This window comes from Pygoscelis adeliae, unplaced genomic scaffold (genome assembly GCF_000699105.1).
Source record: "Pygoscelis adeliae isolate BGI_AS28 unplaced genomic scaffold, ASM69910v1 Scaffold140, whole genome shotgun sequence".
Taxonomy (NCBI): domain Eukaryota; kingdom Metazoa; phylum Chordata; class Aves; order Sphenisciformes; family Spheniscidae; genus Pygoscelis; species Pygoscelis adeliae.
This window is the reverse complement of record NW_008824044.1, coordinates 804,144-831,746: the sequence shown is the minus strand read 5'-3', so window position 1 is coordinate 831,746 and position 27,603 is coordinate 804,144. Positions and strand designations below refer to the sequence as shown.

The 27,603-nt window shown below is 37.9% G+C and overlaps 1 protein-coding gene across 1 annotated transcript; it reads left to right on the top strand.

Annotated features, from left to right (window-relative positions):
- The first annotated feature begins 326 nt into the window (after window positions 1-326).
- On the top strand, window positions 327-26,704 carry CD226 (CD226 molecule). The gene is made up of 6 exons (XM_009333497.1): window positions 327-369; window positions 659-991; window positions 17,397-17,729; window positions 24,267-24,378; window positions 25,237-25,297; window positions 26,573-26,704. The coding sequence occupies exons 1-6, from the start codon at window positions 327-329 to the stop codon at window positions 26,702-26,704; spliced, it is 1,014 nt and encodes a 337-aa protein (XP_009331772.1).
- The last annotated feature ends 899 nt before the right edge of the window (window positions 26,705-27,603 follow it).

The window sequence follows — 27,603 nt, the reverse complement described above, 5'->3', positions numbered from 1 at the left end:
CATGGCACTGAAGAATTCTGTTTGCTTCTGCTGCTGAAACCTAGAGATCCCCACTTCATCAATTATCATAGTATTCATGCATATTGCTAGAGGTTCATTAGTAATGCAAACTTTACTTTGAGGTGGATTTTGATAGGAATTTCGTCTCTCTCTGATGCAACTGCACCGAGACCTCAAACTTGGTGTTTCTTAGAATGTGAAAGTAAAAAGCACATGATGTTTTTCATATTTCAAAAGTAAAAACATCCTGTGAGAAGGGCACATGGTGTGCCGAGATTGAATAAAAACGTGTCACACTGCAGTCACCGATTCCAGTGTTCTTTGAGATGGACCATGCAGCTCTCATTGTTGTTCTCCAGCTTTGTGGAAGTAAGATTGCTTTCTTATTCCTGGCTAATATCTTTCCTTTTTTTATTGCATCATGACAGATATGACCACAATTCACAAGTGTGTTACTGCATGGTTCAGACAAATTTTAACTGTTCAATGATATTCATAAGTTAGAAGTAATAATAATGTCTAGGGTTTGGGGGTTTTTTTAGTGAATTTTTTCTTCAGTGTTTTGCTTGGCATGCTGCCAAAGTTGTTTCTGAGTTTTTCTATAATTTCAATTTTCAATTATGTTAATTCTGAAACTGAATTTCTGTGTGTACTTTAGCCAACGTGGAAGGAAAGTTTGTGGATTCAACTGTAAAACTTACTGAGAAGGTGAAACTGGAATGCATATATCCAAAGAAAGATGTGATAATCCAGACATCCTGGATGAAACTTAATGTAACTCATAAAGAAAATATAGCTGTCTTGCATCCAATCTATGGTGTACATATTGAAGACAAATACAATGGAAGAATTTATTTTGAAAATGCTTCCAGGGAAGATAAGTCCTTATCCTTCATCAAGAGCACTTCGGAGGATGTTGGTCTTTACTTCTGCTCCATTGTAACTTACCCAGATGGAATCTGGGAAAAGGTAATAGAAATTATTCAGACAGGTAAGCAAATCTCTCATTGTTTTTTAAATTTCTGATATATACAAAACAGAAATCCCTGCTAATTTAGGGAGTGTCTGGCATTGTAATTTTTCTTTTCAATTATATAACATGCAGAAATGGAGTAATTTGGGGAAAAGAACTAGCACGACAGAAAAGAATTATATTACTTTGACAAAAGGTCATTTTAAGAGAAGCAGGAAGATAGGAGGGGAACTGGAGGAGACAAACAGATGGCACAACAGCAGTGTATTACATGGCAGACTTCAGGTACTAATGGTTATTGCAACAGTGGTATTTCCATTGGGCCAAGGTTCTCATAGCATGTCAACAAGCTATAGGATCTCTTCAGAGGATGAAATTGCAACTACCCACAAAATTATATGGATGAACCATGTCTCCTGGCATCTCAGGTCCTTATGACAGCTCAGCCATTGCTTCTCCAAGATTAATCTTGGTATATTCTTTTAAATGATACTGTGTGATTCAGTATTCTCAGTATGTAGGATTTCTCTCTTGGTTTGAGCACGTTAAAACACAAACCTAAACCAGCAGCAAATCCCCCATTTTTCAAATGTATCAATTTAATCCTACTACAGAGGGAGATAATAATGTTGAATAGATATTAATCCTTTTCCATTTAAAGAATCAAGGTTTCTGAGAACAGGAACAATCAATCCTGTTCAGCTCCCGATAGATGTGAATGAACATGATCTTTATGTACACTGACCTTAAGAGAATGAAGTGTATCACCAGTGAAGATAAAATATTACTACTTCAATCTATACTGTAAATTAAATATGTTATTATAACCTGAGTTTAGAGAAGGTATTTATTTATGTAGTAGTTATAGTAAAACTGTTATCAGTCAGGCTTTATCTTACTTTCCTAACACCTTCATCAGTACTAAATATTTTAAACTCCCTGATGACATCTTTCTTTAATTAAATCGACAGTAAACTTCAAATTCACTTCCATGCAGCCGGTATTTTAACTTGCTGCTGACACTAGATATATCATTTTTCTTCTTTGTCTTCCAACCTGTAAAATTAGGACACTGATGTTCATCTTTAAAGTCTTTTTATTCTGCACCAGGGAAAAAGCTTTGAGAAAGCTGAGTGTTAGTCTTACAATGTCACTGGACCTGGATCTTGTTCTACAGGATTAATACACACAAAGAGTTGAGGTCCTGGAAAATGAAATGTTTTTTGAGGAATCTGATATCCTGTGGTATTAAGAAATCTGGCCAACATATTAGAAAGATCATTTTATAGGTAATTAAAACTTTTTTTCAATTACATTGTTTTCTTTGGTTGGGATTTATGCCTTATTGATTCCCAATAGACATTACTTTTCTAAAAGCATTAATTTACCTACACTACCCCAGACAAATAAACAACTCACTGCAAAATCCATTTCTTCTGTTTATAACAGTTAATCTGTTAGACTTTTTTTTTTTAAGGAATTGCATGGTGTCTAATGCTTTGCAATTTGTGATTTTAATTTTAAAGATTATTTGGCTAAGCTAATGTTGTATCTGCCTTTAAATGGATGCAACTTTGTGGACACATAATATTCAACATGAAACTTAAACTTGCTCTGGTAAATTGGCACAGATGAAGTTAAGTTGATATTATTAAGGTTTTTGTGTAAAAAGCCTGGTTTATAATTTAATTTGTGCTACCAAGTGCGGGGATTAACGGCACGGACTCTGGCAAGCAGCAACCAAAGACCGTTATTGCTCTATATTAGGGTAATTTATAGCAAGCAGAAGTGTCCACGCGTTATCCGCAGCCTGCAGATAGGTTACAGCCTTGTGTTCACGCGCATCTATGCTCCAGCGGATAGGTCTGCTCTTCCTGACCATACAGCATGACTTCATGGTCCTTATCTTGTTTACTCCTTTCCAGCAGCTCATTCCTTTCTTCCTTATCTTCTGCCTGCGTGCTTTCTCACGGGTACAGTACCTGCTCATTAAAACCGAATTCAGTAATGTCCATAGTTAAAAATCCTATCCCCACAACCAAGGTATTGAGAATTGTCAGGATTTATCTATACCGACCTGTTACTGTGGGACACAGAGACATTCCTGCACCAACTTAAGTATATAAGTATGCCGTTGAGGAATCTGCAGCACATACCTCAATGAAAGCTGGCAACAGAATATAGAATATATGATTGGCTTTCAGAATTTCCATTGAATGGAAATAGTGGAAATAAATGGAAATAATGCCATATGACATTATACTCATGAGAGAGATTCTTAACTAGATTAAAGTATAAGATGAAATGTTCTTCACATAACAATCATATCTGCTGGCAGTTACATAAATTTGGATAAGTATCTTGGATTAACTTTTGCTGGCTTGCAAGACAATGAGTGTTTCTGCTCTCAAACTGTTCAAAGTTGCTCTAGTGCTTCATTCCTGGTAATCAACAGAGGTCATGAGTCTGATTCTGCTTTCCCATGTGCTTTGTATAATTTTTTAAAACTATGAATACAAAGTGAGTAAAACTGGTATGATTCTGATATGTCAACATTTTTCATTTGCATAGTTTGAAGCCTCAAGTGCTGATGCTTAAGGAGTAAATATTTCAAGTAGTGTCTAATGGTTACAGTAGTGTCACTAGATCCAGCAACTCAAGTCTTAAAAAGACCCTGACACTACAAGATTAAGCAGTTAAAAAAGTTTGGGGACCATGACTTGATTTTTTAAACAAAAACAAAGAAAGAGAAAAAAAAAGTCAAGTATTTAAAAAGCATTAAGCACGTTTCTTTTTATTAGCATTTTGACAACATCCCTATTTCTTTCCCTTTAGAGTAAAGGTGTCTTTATAAATAAAAAGTCCACTGTGGTTACCCTCTTTCATATGTGACTAAAGATGCTACTGAGTGAATAAAGGTCACTACAGAATTGCAGTGTATGAGGTGGCAAAATAATACCGGAGAAACTCTATTTAGGACTCTGCTCCTGGCTTAGTCTCTGGTTGCAGAACAGCAGTTTACTCCACCACGGTCTGGGTGGGGTGACCACAATTCTTTTTCAGTCAGGGACAAAAGTAAAAAAAAAAAACAAAGAAAAAAACCAAAAAAAGGTTAATCTTGGATAAGCAATGGCTGAGCTGTCATAAGGACCTGAGATCCCAGGATACAGAGGAGGTTATAGCTCTCATTACAGAGGTCTTTTCTTGGTGCGCTATCCTCATTGCATCACTTGCAGATGGAAGATAAAACACTACTTAAAATTTTGATGTAATTATTGTAGTAATTGTTTGGAGTTTTTTATTAGATGTGGTCTCAGCTTAGTCCTGGGACTGTATCAGGATCTATAACAAAATGTTAGGACATATTTTGTTCTTTTTGCTTTAAATTTTGGCTAAAATTTCCTATGACATCTATGAAATAGGTGAGAAAGAACTCTTGCAGACTGCACAATGTTATCGATGTTTTCTTTATTGTCAGTTACTGAAACCTACTGACAGAAAAGCAATAATACTTGGGATATTATATTGGAAACATCACATGTTATGTAGTAACAGGACATTCTTACAAGTGGATGCAGTGCTGAAATTCTGTACCATAATGGCGAAGAACTTGAGAGTATGTTCTGCCATGGTTACACCTGAGTATATTGGCAAAGTATAGTCTCGTTATCCCACAGGAAGGTATTTGCCAGCTGGGTGAATCTGTACTTCTTTTTTCCTGTACTGTGAACATATATCCAACAGTTTTCAGAACTGAATTCAAGGGATTCTTGACTCTATGGAGCATTATAATGAGGATATATCAACAGGAAATGTTAAGACAAGATCAGTAGACAAATATTTGGTTCAAAATGTTATTTCCATTAATATCTGTACATCAAGATCTTAAGACTTCTACAAATCTGAAGTGTATTTCTGTCTTGTTCCCAACATGGCAAAATAAATTAGTGATAATTTACATTTAAAATGTCTTCCAGGTCCAATACTTTGTTGAACTTAATGGGTTTAATTTAGGCTTCCTATATAGACACTACGTAAAACCTTTTTTCCTATTGCAGTCATATCTGTGATGATATATGACGTACCATTACTACTTGGTTATAGCTTTATATTGTCATTGCCCATAATGATAATCTTGCCCTTTTCTGTCTTGCCTTTATGAAAGTACGAGGCATTTCTTTGTCAGTTGCAGTTCAGTGCAATACTTTCCACATTACCAGACCACTGTATTGATGCCTCCTACACAACTACAAACTATCTTCTGATTCATTCTGCCTTGAGAAGTACTGATAAGTACCTCTGGTTTATGTGCTTCACGCACCCTCCCAAACCATTTGGCCTTATTAATAGTTCTCTAGGTTGCATTGCATCAAAATGTAGCAATTAATGTACAATTTATGTAACAAAGGTAGCTGAATTAAGGATTTTTTAAGTTTCCATATAAATGTATAATTAGAATATTGATTATTTTAAATTTAACAGAATCAGAGATAATTGAGTGTAGGCAAAAACTGTCTTAGAGGCAAAGTAAATCAGCTTGTGAAGAGCTTTGTGATGCAGAACTCAATCAGCTAAGGTTGGATCAGCAATCTTAAAATACATGATGGACAAATATATAATGCAAATTTAACTTAAAATATAGAATATAATAAACAACATTAGAGAGATCACAAACTGATATTGTTCTATTCCTATACACTATGCCTTTGCTATACATCTAGATAGAAAGTCAAAAGTCTTCAGCAGTGAAAAACTATGCAATATTTTCATGGTATAACCTCAGTCGGCAACTGAGCACCACACAGCTGCTCACTCACTCCCCCCCCACAGTGGGATAGGGGAGAGAATTGGAAGAGTAAAAGTGAGAAAACTAATGGATTGAGATAAAAACAGTTTAATAATTGAAATAAAGTAAAATCATCATCATCATAATAATAGTAATAAGAATACACAAAGCAAGCGATGCACAATGCAACTGCTCACCACCCGCTGACTGATGCCCAGCCAGTCCCCAAGCAGCGGCCCCCCCGGCCAGCTTCCCCCAGTTTATGTACTGAGCATGACGTCACATGGTATGGAATGGCCCTTTGGCCAGTTGGGGTCAGCTGTCCTGGCTGTGCCCCCTCCCAGCTTCTTGTGCACCTCCAGCCTTCTCAGTCGGTAGAGCATGGGGAGCTGAAAAGTCCTTGACTAGTGTAAGCACTACTTAGCAACAACTAAAACATCGGTGTGTTATCAGCATTGTTCTCACCCTAAATCCAAAACACAGCACTGTACCAGCTACTAGGAAGGAAATTAACTCTATCCCAGCTGAAACCAGGACAGATATATAAACTGTTTAAATGAAAACTGGACTTTATGGCAGGGCAGTGTTGTATGTTTATTTTCATAAAGAGTGAATGTAGTTAAAATTACCTGGAATTTTTTTGTCCTGTGTTTGTTTATTTGCCTTTCAAAACTGTTGAATTCTAACATGAATTTCTGTATATTATGTTTATTTTCTCAGGAGTTTTATTTCAGTTAGGTGTTAAAATAGTACTAGTTTGTCCTAAAAATTCCCATGCCATGCTCTGAATAGAATGGGAAATATCCTTTTGATGTTCGTAGTGACTTTTACATCCCTAATGTGAATTATGCAGAGTTGCATAATTGGTTGTTTGTTGTTACCCCCCGCCCCCCCGCCGTTATATGATTGGAAATTCTTTTTTTTAATTTCTTTTTTTTTTTTTTAATTCATGAGTAAATTTCTCTTTCTGTCAATCAGTAACAATGGACCATTTGCTCAGGGGATATGTTTTGCTAGCAACTCTGAATAAGAATGGAAGTTCATTAATAGAGTATTTAAATGCCAGATGTACCATGAAGTACTCCCATATTTTAAATATGCTATTTTAAATAAATGCTATCACCTCTTCTGTGGTAGCAGAGACAGAGCTTTTCTATTCTTAGCTAGTGTGATGATATCCATGCCATTCAGCACTTACTTCTATATTAATGTCCTTCTGCCTGCCAAAAGCAGCACGTTGCATAGATTTTTTTCAAGTCCCTATTCACCTGAAATAGCTTGCTTTCTCTTTATCTCAGTCTCAATTTAGAATGTGATTCATAGGTCTACAGTGAAAAATTATCAGCCCTTTAAAGCACATGGAAGCAAGAACTAATCCTGAGGGATCTTCATTCTTTGGCTCTTAGACTCTGAGCTCTCCAGAGCAAGAACTATCTCTGTATCTTACACAGTGTCAACGCATTGTCAGCACCTAATTAGAAAGGAAGAGGATGGAGGCAAGTGAAGCTGCCTTTTTCATACCTCTGCTGTGATTATTGACCTGTTAAATGCTGCTTTTCTTACTTTTTATCTTCTGTGATGAACTAAGGATTGGATGTCCCTTCAGTATAAAAGGCTAGGGGAAAAAAACAAACCAACCCTGTTGGGAGTAGAGCAGATATGTCCTCTTCCTTTCTGAAGGAAAAGCTTAGATCAAAAGGAATTATAGAATTGTGGAAAACTCAGGCTGGAAGAAACATTCCAAACTGAATTCATCCATCTCTGAGTTCTGAGGCAGGATAAGCATATCTGTATCATCCCTGACTGATTCCCATGTTGGAAATGCATGCATAATACTCTTATGCAGTCATTCTAGTGCTTAACCAACCTTACAAGGAGATTTTTTTTCCCATTATATCTAACCTAGATATCTCTTGTTTAATACCGAGTTTTTTCACTGTAGTCTTTCCTTTGAAAAAAGAGGAAGGCTTTCATGTTGCCAGCCTTCAGTCATCCCTCTGTACTTAACAAACACAGTTCTTTTAACTTTTCTTCTTTGCTCATGATTTTAAATTTCATCATTCCTGTTCTCATCAGAATTTTCTCCAGTTTGTATATAACCTTATTAAAATAAGATACATAGAATGAAACATGTTCCATCTAAAGTCTTACTATTGCTAAATGAAGCAGAATAGTGCCTCCTTTGTCTTGTATGACTCTCTGTTGACATACCTGAGAAAATTTGTCTTTTGGAAACAGACAATGTGATAACATTTTTGGTTTTATTTGGCTAGCAGTCAGAGCATCCAGATCCTTTTATTCAGCACTGGGAATTTTTAAACTTTTTTTCCCCATCTTTTCTTGTTTTTACTCCTTACCATTTTGAATGTTCAGTTAGTTTCTAAGAATAATGATGCTGTTATGTACTCTTGGTTACTGTGTTTGCATCAGAATATGCTATGTTAAGGAAAAAATTGTACCATTCAGTACCCATGAGGACTGCTGTGTTTTTACCAAAATAAGACAAAATTAGAAGGGTTGTTTTATATGTTCCCTATGAGCATTGTTTTGATGAACATGCATTGCATGTCAGCTGGATACTATAGCTATTAACTGACTTGCTGTTGTGTGATAATTTGGGGATGACTATCACTTCTCATCTGTTTATCTGCTGACCCAGGCTGCTGTCTGGGGAGGTTTGCTGCTTGCCAGGGTAGACTAGGATGCTGCAGAGAGACTGCCAAGGCTTGCCCACTCCTCAAACTCCTAACCCCTGCTGCTTTTCCACGCGTACACCAAAGGCGAGTCCAGGAGAGACCTGGAGTACATCAGGCATGACTGCATGGTGCTGAGGTGGTGGTCAAGGACATGGGCGGCTTAGGTGGTGTTTCATAAGATGCTGAAGAAGGGAAAAGCCCTGGGAAGAAAGGGAGGATTCTGTTGGTCAAGACACAGTTGCACGGCTGGTGTCAACAACAAGGTGTTACCTTTTATCATCATGGACCCGTTTTGATGATTAAGAACTGCTAGGAAGAGACAGTATCTACCTGAGCATGTAGGGACAAAGCGTCCTTGCCAGCAGGCTGGTGAGGGGAGCTTTAACAGGAAAGTGACATGACAACCCACAAATGAGCGAGGAAGTGGACTGGGCTAACAAGCAAATGGTGTGGGATTATATGGACTGGAAACACCTTGAAAACTACAAATCAGGGCACAAGGGTGACCATTCCAAGTATGTCCACACAAATAAGGAAATGCTGAGGGGACACATTGTGGGGAAGCTCTCATACCTTTTCTGGGAAATCAACATGACTGGATGACCATATGAAGTGTCTGTACACTAGTGAACATAACATGGGCAACAAACAAGGGATTAGAGCTCTGTGTGCAGTTGTTGCTAAGCAGTGCTTACACTAGTCAAGGACTTTTCAGCTTCCCATGCCCTGCCAGCGAGAAACTGGGAGGGGGCACAGCCAGGACACCTGACCCAAACTGGCCAAAGGGATAGTCCATACTATATGACGTCATGATCAGTATATAAACTGGGGGGAGTTAGCTGGGGGAGGGGTGACCGCTGCTCGGGAACTGGCTGGGCATCATTTGGCAGGTGGTGAGCAATTACACTGTGCATCCCTTACTTTGTATATTCTTTTATCATTATTATTACTATTACTATTATGTTCCCTTCTTTTTCTGTCCTATTAAACTGTCTTTCTCTCAACCCACAATTTTTTTCTTTTTCCCGACTCTCTCCCTCATCCCACTGGGGGGGTTGAGGGCAGTGAGCGAATGGCTGTGTGGTGTTTAGCTGCCTGCCGGGTTAAACCACAACATAAGGCTATGATCTCATTGGGATCACAGAGGCATGGTGGGATGGCTCACATGACTGGAGTGCTGCAATGGCTGGATACAGGCTCTTTAGAAAGGACAGGCTGCGACAGTGGGGAAGGAGAGTTGCCCTTTATGTGAGAGAGCATTTGCGGTGCGAGAAGTTCTACCTAGGGATGGATGATGAGCCAGCTGAGAGCTCATGGGTCAGGATTAGCAGGCAGATCAACATAGGTGATGTTATGGTGGGTGTCTGCTGCTGACTGCCTGATCAGGGTGATCAGGCCTGATATAGATGAGGCCTCCATCAAACAACTGGAAGAAGCTTCACATTCTGTGGTTCTCGTGGGAGAGTTCAACCACCTAGTATCTGTAGAGGAGCAACACAGCAGGGCACAATCAATCTGGTAGGTTTCTGGAGTGCATTGACGATAACTTCCTCACTCAGGTGATTAAGTAGCTGAAGAGAGGAGGCACTCTGCTCAACCTCAGACTTACAGAGAAGGAAGAACCTGATGGGGTTGTGAAGATCAGGGGCAACCTTGGCTGCATAGTAGAGTTCATAATCCCAAGAGAAGGGGATAAAAGTAAAAAAGCAGGATCACAACCCGGGGCTTCAGAAAAGCAGTTTTGGCCCATTCAGAGATCTGCTTGGAAGAATCCCAAGGGTGATGGAGAAAAGTTTTTAAAGGAAAGCCTCCTCCAATGATCCATCCAAACAAACAGGAAATCAAGCAAAAATGCCAGAAGGCCTGCATGGATGAACAAGAAGCTTCTGACTAAAGTCAAACATAAAAAGGAAGCATAGACATGATGGAAGAAGGGGCAGTTGACCTGGAAGGAACCTTGAAACATTGTCCAAGCATGAATGGGTGCAGTTAGGAAAGCCAAAACTGACCTGGAGCTGAATCTAGTGGGTTAAAAAAAATTTTGGGGGGGCAAGTATTCCCCTACCTCTATAAGCCAAAAATAGTTCATCTTCTCAGCTACTATTCCCTAATTCTGTGCCACTGCAGCCACCACTGGGAAATTCAACTTGACTAATGTATAGTATTTTCTTTAATATCAACCATAGCTGCTGTGACACCCAGTAGTTAAATCCAGATCCAAGAGTTTTATAACTTTGCTTTTTGTTTCTCAAAGTGTAAATGTGATGGATGAAATTTTGAGATAATGGAATTTGGAAATCATTACAGGATGCAACTGCAGGGGAAAATGGAAAGTGCAAAGTGACAGCTTTAAAATATTCAAAATTAAGGAGATAGTATTAATTTATCTAGGACAGACTGAATAATATTTTATTTGGGGAAATACATGTCAGGTTATGGAATGAACAGAGGTAGGTGAAAAGCAGAGGCTAAAAGGAATTCAGATTCAGATAGTTAAACTTCCCAATACTCTAAAGGAAATCACTAAGAGGTGATTAATATTTTATGTTCTGAAATTTTACCATCTGCAGAACCTCTTTCTGATGCTTATATTTCTAATGACAAACCTTTCTTTCAGCTGGCCTGTCAGACAGGAATATAATTTATAACTTAATCAGGACAAAAAGAAATGGAAAGGAAACATTTGGTAAAAAATACTGATGATATATCGATTTCTTCCCTTTTCTTACGGGGTACCAAGCTGCATAACAAACTTATTATGAAATAAACTGTATCTTTTCTTCTTCTCCAATATATTTTTAGTCCATAAAATGATACGTTAAAAGTAATAACGAGGATCTGAGATGCAGGGCAGCAATTCCCCACAGTGCATCCTCATGCTGCACTCTTGGGCGTTATAACGCTTCTGGGTCTGGGCAGCATGGGTGTGTACCCTGTCCATCATCTTGGCATCCTTGGCTTTCCCTCCTCAGAAACATTGGTTCAATAGTTGTCCTTAGGAGCCAGTTTGTTTTTTCACACCCTTTCCCTTCCCCTCTCCCCTGCCTTTTTTCTTCTGTGTGGCTTAAAGCATGATATCCTCTGCTCTGCCTGAAGTCTGACCCTCAGGAGCCTTGTGGAAGATATGAGCAGGTAGGCACAAATGCACACACACGCACACACACGCGTGCTGTGACATGCAGTTTCTCAGTACAGCATTTCTCTTCATCCACTGTGAGACAATATGGATCACTAACGATAAGTGAAGGCTGAGCACAGTATCCTGTGTCACTCCTTCTGTCTGCTCATTGAACTCCTATTGCGGGTACATTCCCTTTATCCTGAACTGATGAAATTCCTGAAGAGGATGAAAATTTGAAATTCTGACCTTTTACATCTTCAAGACTCTCCTGCAGGTGAATCCTGGCATAGTCCATTATATGCTTTTATCAGATGACTTCTTCCCCAACAATGAAATTCTCCGTACTGGAAGTTCATGAATGTTTATACCTGAAGAGGGGATGATTTTCTCACTCTTATTAGCACTGTACTCTTTCTCTCTCCCTCTCTTTGGTTTCTCCCTTTCCTCGCACTCTAGGTAACTAAGGTTCAGCTTAAAAGAGTAAAATAACAACAAAGAGTAATGGAATATATGTAAACAAACTGGAATTGGCAGGTGAATTACAATTTTATGCTAAGTGTTTATAACATCCTGCAGAATTAATAATTGGTATAGAAAGATTCACCAAATTGTCACCATATGATTTAATATATATTTAAATGGGTGTTTTAAGGGTATAGGAGTATAAATACTTTCATTTTAACTTTTATGATCCAAATAGTTGCTATTAGAAAAATACATCCTTTTCAAACACTGCACTACTGCTGGTTTCCAAGTCTGATTGTAGAACTGGTGTCAGTAGCTCATTAGAAATAAAGATCTTTGCTATTTAATAGCTATGCATCCATGTTTCTCTGTCTCATCCTAAAAAGGGCAAAAACATTTTTTTAGAAACTCAACAAAATTGTGTGGTATGTGCTAATACAGTTGGAAGACATTAGTTTGGGAGATAAATATAGTTCCACATTTAGCCTGTTCAGGAAGGGTGAAGGGGTCACTCCTGAAGTATTTTCTCATCTGAAAGTTGATTTTCTTGGTGAAAAGAAGAGCCCCGAAGAAAGTTCTCTTCATAAAATTTTAAGCCTCCTTTTCATCTGCAACTTATTTTGTCACTTCTTATTATAAGCAGAGGAAGAAGATTGTGTTTGTGTGCAGAACTTCAGCAAACCAAGTGGAAACCTGTCTCTGCTGTAGAGCTGAGAGTCATCTTTGCAGTTTTGAAAAATCTGCTAAGGTCATTAGTTATTTCTGATGGAGAGCATTACTTCCTAAGGGTAGCTACTTTGAAGGTAGCTCTGCTACCATCGGTCTGAGGTTGTCCTGGCCTTGTGGTACCTGGGAGATCATGGAAGATATCTGTGTGTGCTGGGATGGCTGAGCGTGGGGTGTGACTCCCCGCATTCGTTACTCGGCAGTGTGTGCGCTTGCCTGCAGCAGCTGATGTAACTCTCTTTGTATAAAGCCGGCTCTGGTAGTACTTAACCTCTGCTAAGCTTTAAGCCTAAACAGAGATGCAGAAACATGCTTTTTATGCATCATTTTATTTTACTGTGCTGAATTTTGCCTTTCTGAAGTTGCAGAACTGACGTTGAAGTATGAATATTTTTTCCTTTGTATATGATTTTAAACCAGGAGGGATGCATGAGATTTATGTGTAGTCCAGAGTGAAACTCTGGAACCTTGTGCAAAATTATAAATCTGAGACTGGTGAAACTTGCAGTGAACAGTAATTAAAATGTCATACATATGGACTTTAAAAATTAATAAACTAGCTGAAAACAAGTACAGGTATCTAAGCAACTTTCCTTTGAAGGAACAAAACCAGCTAATCCTATCGGAGACCAAAAGAACAAAAAGAATAATCAAAGTGGATAGGACAGGAACCAAAAAGTAGGAAGTCTGAAAATCTCTACCTAAGGAATGGGGACCAAATGTTTACATAACATTCATTTTGACTTTTAATTGCTTGTAGCGGGGTGGGGGTGGGGGAGTGGAGATTACATCATTATTTTATTTTCCCTCCAAAAGGAATTTCTTAACTTCATCTATTTCCCTGCTGCAGAATTTCGGTTTAGTTGCTTGATCCTATAAATCCTGGGAAGTTGGTTTACACTTTATATACCACTATATTTCTGAGGTTTACTTTCAAGAAAAATATTGAAATATTATGTTTTTAAAAATATGAAAGCTTATATTTTTTCTCCTTTAAATGCCTAATAGCCCTAAAGCAGATAGAAATATGTATAACTGCAAAATACGATGAGATAATATTCTGCCAAAAGAGATGTAGGGAGGATATCAAACACAGAGCACTTCTTTACTAAAGAGAGGCAAGTGCACCTACCGTGAGTGCTGTCACCTCTTCCTACCTTCTGTCCAGGAGGAGAGACAGCGTGGCCATGGCAGGGGGCAGAGCAAGCAGCAGTGGCCAGAATGAGCAGCGGGCAGGGGAAGTCTATTTTTATCAGATGCAATGATACATTTTTTTAGCATTTCTGAAATGTTCACACGTGGTGTGTCACCTTGGGTTGTGTGTGTGCGGGGGTGAAGATACGTGGGTATGCCTTTTTTCCCATCAAAGTATTTCTCAGAATGGGAGGTTCTCATCCCACGCGTACCAGACTGAAAGCAAAGAAACTGTGTTCAGAAAGGTGTTAAATAAAGAAAGTGGTTGAACAGAGGAGACGGAGAATGAAAGAACTATGCTCATGCTGGTGTCAAAATAAAATGGGACAGTTCCTTAAAACAAAAGCCTGGAACACTTTAGTGTACTTGGAAGATTTAATTAGAACTACGTAGGCCGGATTCTCCACTGCTTGTGCCTTACATAACCATTTAAGTTGTGTAAGGTATCGTGCGGTAAGAAGGGGAGCGATTTACATCCTTCATCAAGAGTGAAAATGCCTGAATGTTCCTGCATGCTGTCAAGTAAAATACACATGCAATGTAAAAAAAAAAAAAAAAAAAGCGTTATGATGTCTGTGTTTGAAAATGGTTATGATAGAATGTACAGCGGCCGAGAATCTTAAAACTGTTTCTTTTTTAATTTGGCTGTTTGTACATAGTTCTCACTATTAACATATTATTTATTATTTGTATACCAGCAAATTATACAAATATATCAAGATTTGCACCTGGAAATTCTTCACTGAAGTTGCAAGGCAACCTTAGCTTTCTAATGTACTTGTTATAGTATACTATTGTACGTTGTAGTATTATATATCATTGGGAAACTGTGATATATTTTTTGGCAAATATAACATACAAAGTTAACTAATAAGTTTTAAGGCAGAAGGGGTTTTCATGATTTTGGTGGAAAATGTTTTATCTTCTTGTTTACAGTTCATCATATGTACAATGTATATTTTTCTAGCAAATAGGCAGCAGGGCAGCAGGAAGAAGCCTGTTTTTATACAGTCCTGGTTTGGGTCAGGTGGGAATCCCCTGGAAGGTGGGAGGTATCATCATCATCCTCCTCCACATAATTTCCCTATAGGCATGTTTAGATAGGAGAAACACCTGGAGTTCGGGGTAACATTGGGATGAAATGAATAGGGAAGCAAGGATGGCCCCAGGAGCAGACAGGAAGACTTCAAGGCTCCTAAGGAGAATGTGGGTAGCAGTAGGTCTTGCTTATAGCAGAAGAAGACAGCAAAGACTGCACAGTGAAGAATACAAGACTTCTCAGGGAAGAACATGTGATTTGTTGTAAAGCAGGCAGTTTCTGGAAGTTAGTGGTCTGGAAAGCGGGACAGGAGGAAAGGATCTGGCCTGTAAGAATATGATGGGCAAGACAGAGAATTGGTTTCAATTACCTTTTCATTTACCCCTCTTCCCTAGCAGATCTGAATCTGAATCTGCAGCTCTAAAGCTGCTAGATATATAAAAAAAAAACCTTTTCTAGTGTAGTGACTTTAGAGGGACTGCACTACAAGGAACATCTTTTGCAAGTGTAGAGTTCCATCATAGTAGTCTGATTTGAATAATACTTAGATTTCCATGAGTAAATTCTTGCTGGAACTAGCATGATATCTTAAATGATTATCCAGCCTTGGCAGTCATCTTCACTAATAGAAAATTAGCTGTCTTTGGCAAGCTGTCCAAGGAGTTAATTAGCTTCACTGTGTTGTACCTTCTGTTTAGTTTAGTGAATTTATCTCTCTTCTGTCCTTGTCTATCATTAACTTTCTGTGTCCTTGATTGCAGTCTACATGGATCTTCAAGTTCTTCATTAATTTTTTTTAGGTAAACTCATTAGACACAGTTCCTTTTGTCTTTCAGCATTTCAATGTTTTAATCATACATCTGGTCTCCAAAGGCAGAGGGAATGTAATTTTTCTGTGCTGTGTTCCATTGATAAAAAATTGCAGGCTAGACTTTTTCATTCACCATTTCACAGAGACTGCACAAGTCTCAAAAGTCACATATTTCCACAATGAAGTTTCCAACCTACCAACATGAATGGAATCACTTATTCCTAGATTTAGGGTAGTATACTTGCCCACATGAAATCCTATTACTCTTTGCCCCTAGCTTAGGAGGTGAGGTAAGCCACCCTGTATTGATGACTTCTCCAGTACCTATGATTTTGACAAACATGTCACTACCAGCATCCAAAGCAATACAGTTTACCAGCATTTTTCCCTCTAGATTTTTGATAAAAATGTTATATCAAGGAGGAACTAAATCTATCTCAGTCCTACAGTGTATTCTGTTCCACTCAGAGTGTTGCTGCAACCACTCCATCCCATGAATCTGGCTACAGTTTCATTCTGAAACTCTTTTTTTTTAAAACAGATTTTGATGCATTTAATGACTGCCATTTTTCCTATGCAATTTAAATTTTCTGTCTTTGCTTCCAGTTGTTACAATACATAGAGGTAAACACATTAAAAATATATGCTAGTCACATTTTTTTGACATAAAGACATCTAATAAAAAAAGAAACTCATTGAACAACTTAAAAGATCAGTCCTTTTACAGTGTAGGAAAAGCAGTCTGATCATTAATCTTTTTCAACACTAAAGTCTTCAAAAAGATGACAGTGCTAGTCCTAACTTATGAATATATACACTACAAAACCGACTTTAGAAACCAAATGGCTATTGAATGCTCTAAATATCAGAAACATTGACAATCTTTCCAGTGAAGACTTAAATTATTTTTCTTGATTTGTAAACAGTGAATTCTGTTACTAAAAACAACAACTCGGAGCAGAGGAATTACAGTCAAAATTATTTAAAATATAATGTATCTTGGTTTATATGTGGTGGAAGGCTTGAATTTGTCTAGAAGACTCGTTTCATACCACAGCCTGACTATCACACAGGTTTTTCCCAAGTAGAGTATACAAATAGTTAAGAAAATTTTTATTTAAGTGGTGAGGTTTGGGAATGGGACAATTGTAGTTCATAGGCTGGAATGTTTTGCAACATAATTTACTAATGCACATCCTGAGGGTCACATCAAACCATTTTCTTTTTATAATTAGTGTGAAAACAGAACAAGACTATCACAAATTTAATTAGACTGGCCCCATAATTTATGCTGTTGAATATTTGCTGAAACTGTTGATAAGACATTCATGTACTCAAAATGTATAGAAGTAGCCTTCTTGCCATATCACTGCAGCCTCACAGTTCCATAAAGACTGTTTTGTCTAAATGTGCATAAAAATATAGTCAGATAGGTATAAATAATATTTTTCAATATTTCAAATTATTTGAATATCTTTCTGCTGTAGGTCAATTTCATTAATATTTGCCATACAGGAACTGTTGATACTAAACTTCTCTTGAATGAAATATAAGCTTTTTTTTTGTTTTTTCTATTTTTCAACAGATGCTTTTGAAGTATCTGAGAAACAAGATAATCCCGTGTTTACCAAGCCAGGAGGAAATGTCGCTTTTACTTGCCCTTATAAAATTGGAGATTCAGTGCAGCAAGTGATGTGGGAAAGGATTAAAGCAGATCAGGTAGATACCGTTGTTCTGTGCAACTTGTCAGGAAAGCAAAGCTTTGGTTCAGATTTCAAAGAGCGTACACTGGTGGATTGCTCTGATCAGGCAAACTCCATGATCATCATTCAAAACTTTACTGCCTCTGACTTTGCAACATACCGCTGTGTAGCTACTGGAAGAAACAAAACCTATGTGATGAGTTTTACTGTGGCTGGTAAGTAAAGGAGGAAGTGGTAAATATTTTTACAATAGGACCTTCTGAGGTATTAACACTTTTACCCATGTAAAATAACTCTTCAATAACAAGTGAGGATTTATTTAAATACCACATTCCACTTAGCAGCGTGTAAAAGATAGCAGTTAACAGTTAATCTTGTTTCCACAGGAAGAAGCTGGTTTTAAGCTTGTCTGATCTCATATATTACTTTAGACCTGTTTGTGAGAAACTGGTTTGATGATAGGAAGGAGGCACTTTGGAAGAGGAGAGACTGCCTGAGTTTGCAGGGAGAGGTGGGCATTCTCCCAAAGAAGCCACGAGGGGAATTCCCCATTAGCTCAGTGCACCACAGGGTCCCAGGGGAGAGACCTATCCTCCAATGAAAGAAAAGAGCACATTCTCATTTGAAAATGTAAAAATTTGTAAAATGGCCTCTACCTTATTCATGTAAGGAGTTTCTTTAGGGGGAGCTAAGAAGCTCTTTAGGTTTTGCTGTGACTGTGATCACAGTTTGATTATAATGGGAGCTTAGATCTCCATACGTAGACACTTAAAACAAGATTTCTCAAACTGTGAGCTGAATCCCAGCTTGACTTCTATTTTGGTTATGACTGACAAAACCTCAGTTTTGGTTCTTCTCTATAGTATGCATTTTGAAGATGTGGTTCTTGGACCACCCCAGTCCTTCATCTCCTGTTGCAGCATTCAGTCCAGCTCCCTGGTATCTTTTGAGGGTACTGCTTTTGTTCCTGGCAATAAATATGTGTTAGTAGACTTCTCTTTGGCAGTGTTAAGAGCTGTGGCATGGTGTATGAAACTTCAGAATTTGCGTGGTCTGTGATATTGTTATTGAGAAGTGAAGAATGTCCTTGGGAAAAAAATGCTGACCCGTTTTACTCTGAATACTTGACCATAAAAGACCATGAAATTGAGCAGAATGTGATGAAAGAAAAGGGGTATCAGGAGAAAAATTCCTCTCACCTCTGACAATTTTAAACATTTAAATTTCAAAATGTTGACTATATTCATATAATCAAGCATATCCAAATTGTAGAGCAATAGAAATCTTTTTTGTTTACTCCAAGTGCAGTGCTTCTCATAACAAAATGAAAGCATGAGACTTGAAAAAAATACAATAACTTTAAGAATTGTCAGTCCTCCCTACACAAACTATTTCTTCTCCAAAAAAAGTTTTGTTTCCATGCTTCTTATGCTCTTGAAACAAATCCTATTTATCATTTTTTGTTCTAACAATGCCATCATATTTATGTCTGTTTATTGGAGGAAAAAAGGTCTGAAACCATTGAAGAAACTGAAGTACAATGAGTCACCCCTTTGTCTCCCTTTTAAGCCCTCACTCCATATTATGAAGTGCATTTTGTTGAATTTTCATTAAGTCCAAAAGAAGTGAAGTGTCAAGGATTTCCAAGTATTTCTCTTTAACATCTGCAACTGTTTCATAACATGCAATTAATATTTCCAGTGAAATATGGAGAAACACTGAGGGGAAAGGAGTGACAGGCCAGGTGTCAGCTCCCACCTCACCCTGTGGTATAGCCAGTGAAGTCTCTCACAAACTCACGAGTGACTTACTCTGCTTGATACAACAGCTGTGGCTTGAATAAACCAAGTGGTGACAGAAACTCACTACACTATTTTCTGTGCATGTTCTATCAGTTCAGTTGCTTCATTTTCTTTAGCTTAGCATTACAGCTAAGCTACACTCTAGCTTGGATTTTCTACCAAACTCTTCCAATGTTTTTAGTCTGTTGGTGTGATTCTGCATGGGTACTGCAAAACTTCTCACCTTACCTAGTTCCAGAGATGTTTTGACATACTGAGTCTAGGAGCTGGGAGAATAGCTGCACTGTAAACAGTAATAAGGAAAACTCTGTTTATGTTGAGAGAGAGTAAAAGGAAAGATAAGAAACTTTTTTCCTTTTTTTTTTTTTTTTTGAGAAGCTATTGGTGAGAAGATGCCAAGAATTTTTAAAGAGGAGGAATCTTGGGTGAAAAGAGGTAGAAATAAGAGCGCAGGTTTATTTGCAGAACTGATAATAGTTCCAAACCCGCTGATTCAAAGAGGTGGTACAGTAGAAAGAAGCACTGGCTTCTTGTCTAAAGGTGAATGTATTCCAGCCTGGAATTCCTATGAAGAGAAAAGGGAGAGAGGGGGGAACAAGTATTCAAGTGTTGGGAAAGCCTGTGATGCTCTTGCAGTTGTCTCAGTAGAAGTTGGCATGCTGCATTTAACGTTTTCAAACATCAGTGAAAATAAAACCATGAGATCCATTCAATATCATTAAGTTTGCCTATTCTATCCCACTAAATATTGTGATTGTTGTTTTTCAGTAACAGGAATTTCCAGCTGAAATGGGTCTTCCGCAAATCTTTTTTGACCTCAAAACCTGGAACACATAAAGCAACGTGTATGTAAAGTAGTGTAGCTTTTGTTGGACAGCACTTACAGAAACAGGAGGCTATTACATAATTATGTAATGTGTTCAAGAGACTTTGGATTAATTTCTGATGTGTTTTTCACTATATTTCTCCTTCTAAAAATTCTATTAATATGGAGATTGGTCATGTCACCAGATTCCACATCTAAACCCATTTTTGATTTTTAGTTACCACGCTTTTTCCTTTGATTAGATTTCATTTTTTTAGCATGTTTTTTGAAGGAAAGAAGCAGACTTAAAATCCACACATTATTTTGGTAGATGATTGAGAAAGAAGGGGAGATGTCATGAAAGAACAGAAAAATTAGAAGGGTTGAAAAAGACCTATCCATTTTTAGAAAGATTTAATAAGTTTTTTCTTGCTTTAGCAGAAAATGGGATAGCAAGCTCTCTTAGACAAAGGAAAATAGAAACATTTTGTGTTGCTGTGTGTTCCCACTAGATCTGAAAAACTGGTTGGTGGTTGTATTCAAATGTACGTTTAAGGGTCAGAATTACGTTATGGTTTGTACTAGCCCTTTCATTAGCTTTGTTGCCCTCCTCTGGACACATTAAAGTACCTTAATATCCTTCTTAAATTGTTGGGCCCAGAACTGCACACAGTACTCAAGGTGAGGCTGCACCAACACCTCTTTTGACTGGCTGGTTATGCTGTGCTTGATGCACCTCAGGATGCAGTTTGCCCTCTTGGCTGCCAGGGCACACTGCTGATTCCTGTTGAGCCTGCTGTCGACCAGCACCCCCGGATCCCTTTCTGCAGGGCTGCTCTCCAGCCACTCCTCTCCCACTTTATACTTGTGCCCGGCATTACTTTGCCCTAGGTGCAGAATCCGGCATTTGTTCCCTTCATCCACTAGGCAGGTGACCTTATTGTAGAAGGATATCAAATTAGTTAAACAGGACTTTCACTTTGTGAATCCATGTTGACTGTGCCCTTACATTGTCCTTTAAATGTCTTTCAATAGCACCCAGTATGATCTTCATAGCACCCAGATGAAAAGCAGGGGACTACTTGTCTAGTCATTGAGGATTATCATACAGTGCTTCTGAGCTGGGAGGAGACAGCAGTACTTCTGTGCCATAGAAAAAAGACAGAAGATAAGGCTGCAGTCGTGGGTGAGGAGAATCAGGGTAGGAGTGAAATTAGCTTCCCTTCTTCCTTCATGTATTCATCCAGTATGAGCACAAGATATCAGTACGTCTGTGGGGCTCTACTCAACAAACCACCTTTTTCTGGTGCATTCATGCTGGATTTCTGCCTTTCAGTTGTTGGCAAAACTATTTCAGTGATGTCTAGTTAGCATACCATATGTGCCAGTCCAGCAAGGCATGTGACAAGCTACACGAAGATCTTTACAGTGCAGTTCAAATCTCTTGTTAGAACAAATAACTGTCTGGCCCATCAGTGCTTCCTTCTCAAAACCAAAGTCAGTGCACTGAAGGTCAAAAACCTTCACACAAAAAAATTTCACAATCTTGCAGAGAAAATGACAATGCTACGAACATGGGAGAGAGAGGGACTCATTGCCTAATGCTTAACAGAAATTGTACTGATGCTGAAAATACACTTAATAGCCTCCTGACAGCATATCACCTTTGATGAGAACACAAGAACTAAAGAGTCACATGACAAGCCTCTGACATGTTTTTGCAAAATCTTGAATGTTATGTTAAAGTCGGTAATTACAAAAGGTTTTGTATTGTTAAAGAAAACAAATGCCTCAGGAAAGCTTTGCTCACTTCAAATGAGAAAAGGCAAAAGGGCTTTGAGTTGTTTCTTCAAAAAAAAAAAATCTAATGATTTTTCTCATCCAAATTTAACTGACAGCTGATAATCTCAGCTCTCAAACTCATTAACTCAGAGATTATTATCTTGACCTGATAAAATTGAAGGTGAAACTTCAGGAAAAGAAAAATGAGGTCTGGAGTGATTACACTGCAGGGTGGGGATGCTGCTGAGGTCTGGAACTCTATCCAGATTTACCCATCCTTGATGCTAATTAAACGCATGTTTTTTAACAGAGTAGTTAAAATCTTAAATTTTTTTTATTGCTTACAGGATGGTTTCTCCCTATTTCTGTAAGTACTCACTGGCACAGGTAATGATTTTCTGTGGCAGCTAGCTAAACACTTAGAAAAAAAGACGTTATAATTTTTCCTGAAGTTGGACATAGCTGTATGCACCATCCTGTCATTTTAAGTACACAGCAGTTGAAAACATGCTGGAAGTAGAGTGATTTCATATGTGATCATAATACAAAAGACATCAATTTTTGTTATCAGGCAGCCTTCTCTATTGTGTCACATACCTTCAGCAGTACAAACTTCTGCGAGAATTTTTTCTTTTTTCTTTCCAGTAGAATAACATTGGAATTCGAGGATAAGACTCTTCTGTGACCAGTATTTTTTGTTATCCTTTCCAATGACCATATTAATACTAAAGAGGTGTATCTGAGTAAGTCTCAACTGGTATTCAGGATGGCCAGATAAGAAGCTGTGAACCCTTTTGATCCAGGAGAGAAAAGCCATCTGGTGATGGCTCAGTATCAGCAGTGATGCTGATGGTTTTCCTTTGTCTATGAACTGAGCATGTAACTTTCTTGTCTACCCAGAATGAAAGCTCTTTGGGGCAGCTGTGGTTTCATCTTCAGATACTGTCTTCCTCTGTACAGTGAGAAGAACATTAAAGAAGGACTAAACTAAAAACATTTTTTTCGTCCCTGTTCACCAATGAATTGCTAGTCTGTATCTGAAACACAAGAAATAAGTTTGTGGCCAAGAAGTTGGTAAGATCATCTGGCTAAGATGTGTCCTGATAGCTGATACTGTGTCCTGGTAGCTGATGCTGCTAGCCACAAGTGCACTATGTACAGAAGTGTTCATTACATACTATTTGTGTTTGCTTGCTTTTTGTGCTGTTAGTCTCAAGTCTGCAGACTGCTAGTGCAGAGATGCAACAGGGAAGCAGGAAGCAGGGCACTGTGGTGTGCTACAAAAAATTGACTTGAAGTTCTGTGGTTTAACACACCTTTTTTTTTTTTTAAATGTTACCACTAACCAAGTTCATAATTGTGACAAGAGAAAAATTTTCAAGTGTTTTAAATGCATGATAACTGTACTGAGGATTTGTGTTGTGGACTTCCTGTGTGACTTTGAGTATATCACTTCTTTCTTCTCCGTCTTTTTTAACCTAAAAAATGAGAATAATATAACATCACCTCTCCACAAGCTTGAGCACCATAAGAATATATTGACTTATATCTTGAAGCCATTGTCTTGCCCCTCTCTACCCTTTAGTTATTGCGTGTTGTTCCTTAGCTTCATTTGAAGATGTGACTCCATAGTGAAGAAGTCTACGCATTTTAAGCAAAGCTACTATAAATGTTACTTTTCCTGCCTTGGTTGCAATTCTCATATGAGAAACCTGCAGCAGGTAGGTTTCCTGACATCCATCATCAAGGCATGTACAGTACTGGGTTATTAAAAAAAAAAAAAGATCACAATGAGAGAAATTTTTGCGGAAATATTTTTGTTAAAAAGTGAACAGATTTCCTTTTGAATTAGAGCAGAAAATAACTGATACAACTGTGCAGTACTGTATAGAAAAACTCTTGGGCACTGAGATGATCTTCCTGGTAGTTTGAAAAATGTCTTGTTGCCCATGGAAGTATTGCATGATTGTTAGGTATCTCTTATGGGACAACCTTTACAATGCCAAGAACATTCACTTAAGTAGTCTGAATGCTTTTACCATCCATATATCAAGTCACTTATGTATGCTGTTGGACTGTTTTCTCACTTGGGGAGGGAGGGAGATAGGAAAGGATTATACAAGGCATCACTGTGCTGTGTTCACTCACCTTTGGTCATCCCAGTCACAACTTTTGTAAGAGCTAGTTCAGCATAACAAATGCATTTTAGAAATGAGGACATGGTTGTGAGGTCTGAATATTGAGCATGAGCTGTCATGGAATAATGTCTCTACATAATTGTTGATTTTCAACTTAGTTTTACATAAAAAGTTCATGCTGGTTTATACAAAATACTAATCACATTTATTAAAACTGTATTTTAGCAACTTGGGATCCCAAATGGTTTATTATCTACATAGCTGGAGGAATTTCTGCTGTGGTCTTACTGTTAATTTTACTACTGATCTTTTGCATCACCACTGCTTATCGCAAAAAGTGAGTAACATACCAATTTGCTTGATATACTGAGTTGGGTAAGTATGAAGGCGTTGACAGTTCATCCTACTATCTCCTTCAGAACCAATTAAAAAAAAGGTAGATGTGAAAATTTAATTTTCTTGCCATAATTTTAAACTTGAAAAAACTAATCAGTTCTACAGCCAGTGAAAAAAGTGACATTTTAATTTTTTTTTCCTTTTTTCACATTAAAAACCCAAATGGCTTACTCGAGTTCCTTTGTCAGCTAAATGTTTACAGTGGTAATAGCTGAAACTTCATGTCAAGGGTGATTTGTCAGGAATAACAGAAGCCTAGGCATAGGCTGTTCCTATCTTGTGCATAGAGGAGGATAGGTAACATCTTGAGGTTGTCCAAATCTTCTAGCATTTTTTGTCTTTTGTTTTTATGTTCCAAATTTGATCACAGCTGGATCCAGATTAATAGTTTAAACCATTATCTAAGTTTGCTGTATTCCTTGCCAAATATACGCCAGTGGCCTGATTCAGAATCTCTGCTTCCAATAAAAAGAAATAGTGAGCAGAAAAAAAATTTCTTCCCCTACCACAACACGTGAAGCTGCTGGAACTTGCTGGCAATATATTATTGTATTTGCCCCTGAATGAGGCCTTTTTATCTGTGTCTGGGCCTTTATGAAACACTGCTAATCTCATGCATGTTACAGTTTGCAAGTCAGAGGAAAGACTACTTGGATTTTTATTGCACTTATTGGTTTCAGTGGGAAAGTAAGCAATACCAGCATTATCTCTTGTATGCTGGAATTAGATGTTTTGGACTATACTATGATGCAGTGTGCAGTTCCCTCCATTGTGCTTCTGACTGAATATGTGTCACCAGAAACAAGAGGAAGAGGATCACAGAGGCCTTATCAAAAGCTTTGTACTCTACTCAGACCCAGGTAAGATCAGCTGGAGTTTACTCGTATTTTGTATTGCACATTTCTTTTAACATCTTTCTCTCCTGTATCTGATCTTTATACCCTTGAATATTATAGTCTAATCTTAAACTATACAGACAGGAAAAATTGAATATTTTAAAGTATGATTATCGCTATTCACCTTTTTTAATTAATATTTTTTAATATTTTACAGCTACATTTAGAGACTCAACTGTGTTCCATATCATTAACAAATCAGCTCTTTTGGTTTGCTAGTTTTTATATTATTTGTGTATTGTTCATACCTTTTTTCCTCAAGTTGCTACTTGTAAAGCTAGGGCAAAAAGTTGTATCCTGTGATACCCTTTGTCTTTATCTATTTCTTCTAGTTCAGCTTTGCTATAATTTGTTGGGACAGCTCTTTCAGTGCTTCTCCTTTGTTTTTGTGTTGCAACAATCAACGTTTTGGAGCCCTGAGTCTTTTTCTCCCCCTTAATAATCCTATTCAAGGCTTGAAGTGTAGAAGTGGAAAAATAGGAGCCAACTTCACTGCTTCTGCCTTGTCTTTTCATACCCTAAGTTGGGGTATGAAGTGATGTGGTACTTAGGGAAATGACCCCATTCTTACAGTGTATGTGAGACTCTGGCTTCCCACCTATTTCCTCTCAGATTGCACTTCTGTATGATCCAACAGTGAGCTCCACTGTAGATATGTCCTTATAAAGCCCTTTGACCTCCTGTCATTTCCATTTCTCTCATTCTGACTCTTGGGTCACTATTTGTACCAGAATGAAGTTCTTCCTAGGGTGACCATAGGTTAGGGACTAGCCATTTGCTTCAGAAACCATCTTTCCTCCCATACCATACCAGTTAACCAAAGTACCATCACATTAAGTTGTCTTAATGACATGACTAATTCTTAGCATGGTCAATACCTTTAGAGGAATTCATGTTTTAAGATCAACATAGGAGACTACTTCAGTACCTGAAGTGTGCATGTGAGGGGAAGGAGGCATTCCACTGATGTTTTAACAGGCGCCTTATATGGGACAACAGGGAAACATATTCAAAGTGCAACCTCTTTTTTCATATGACTTGAACCTGAAATGTATTCGTAGAAAACAAGAAGATGGAAAATATTTTGATTGATGGTTGAGTATTTCCCAATAATAAATCAGCATATGAGGAAAATTTGATGTTTTCCTCATTTTTCGAAGTTGTAGCTGTTTTGAGAAAAGTCCTTCAACTTTTTCTTTTCTTTTTTTTTTTTTTTTTTTTTTTTTAATGTTCTTCTAGCCTGCTAACAGTTATGGAAGATTCAGTTTTCATGGCACACAGAACACAGAAAGAAGAGGAGAAGAATCATTACTCGAGCAGACAGAGGAGATTTACATCAACTGCAAAAATGTCTTACACAAACCTCATTAGATTCCTTCTTAAGAATGAAGTAACCAAAGCGCAGGCCTTATATTTGCAGCTTAAACTTCATTTTCTTTGTTCCTGTGAGATGTGGAAGGTCAAACTGGCTGTGCTGAACACTGCCTGGGCTGCTTTGGCTGGAGAGCCAGCCTGGGCCAGGTTACACCAGGTGTGTTTGTGTTGTATTGCAGCCTGCAGCATTAACATATCCTTTGACTCATATGTAGAATTAAAGATTATTTGTACTTCTGCAATTTAAACTTTTTTACCCAGTAGGTGCACGCTTAAGTAAGAATTTTAGAACAGCTCTGATAAGCAGAATGGAGCTGCATATGTTTACATAAAGTTTGGTCTGAGAAATCTATGTGTTTGAGAAGGCTATGTGACAGGGTGAAAAAGAAAATGTGCTCAATATTGCCTATTTCTATGTCCAAGATGAAGACTTTTGCATCTCAAATTGAGAGCAGAATAATGAATATCCATGATTTTTCACACAGGTGGTGTTATTTTGCTGCTGGTCAAACAGTACTATTCAGCTGACAAAAGCAAATATATCAGGGATCCTTGAACTTAGATTTAAAAGTATGAACAGAAGCTTGCTATCTGACAGCTGTGTGGTTTTACAGGCTTCTTGCCACTCACCACAGTTATTTCAGCACTTTCTATTTGGGAATGGAATGGAAGTGTAGCTTCTGCTCTCCTCCCTCCCTCCTTCCTCCCCACCTCTCCCCCCATGCCCAAAAGAAAACAAAACATGAAGACTCTGTCACTGTCAGGTTATATTTAATAATAATTTATTATAAGGTTTAGTTGCACAAAAAATAAATGAGAACATGGAAGATAAATGAATAAATGATGCAAAGCAGAAAAAAGCGTGATTGAGGACATTTACAAAACAATACACATAC

What these genes read in the sequence shown, in the direction of transcription:
- CD226 (XM_009333497.1), top strand. Translation starts at nt 327, where the DNA reads ATGGACCATGCAGCTCTCATTGTTGTTCTCCAGCTTTGTGGAA. An exon ending in TGTTCTCCAGCTTTGTGGAA is followed by an intron (nt 370 to 658) that starts GTAAGATTGCTT and finishes TGTGTACTTTAG; the next exon opens with CCAACGTGGAAGGAAAGTTT. An exon ending in TGTACTCTACTCAGACCCAG is followed by an intron (nt 25,298 to 26,572) that starts GTAAGATCAGCT and finishes ATGTTCTTCTAG; the next exon opens with CCTGCTAACAGTTATGGAAG.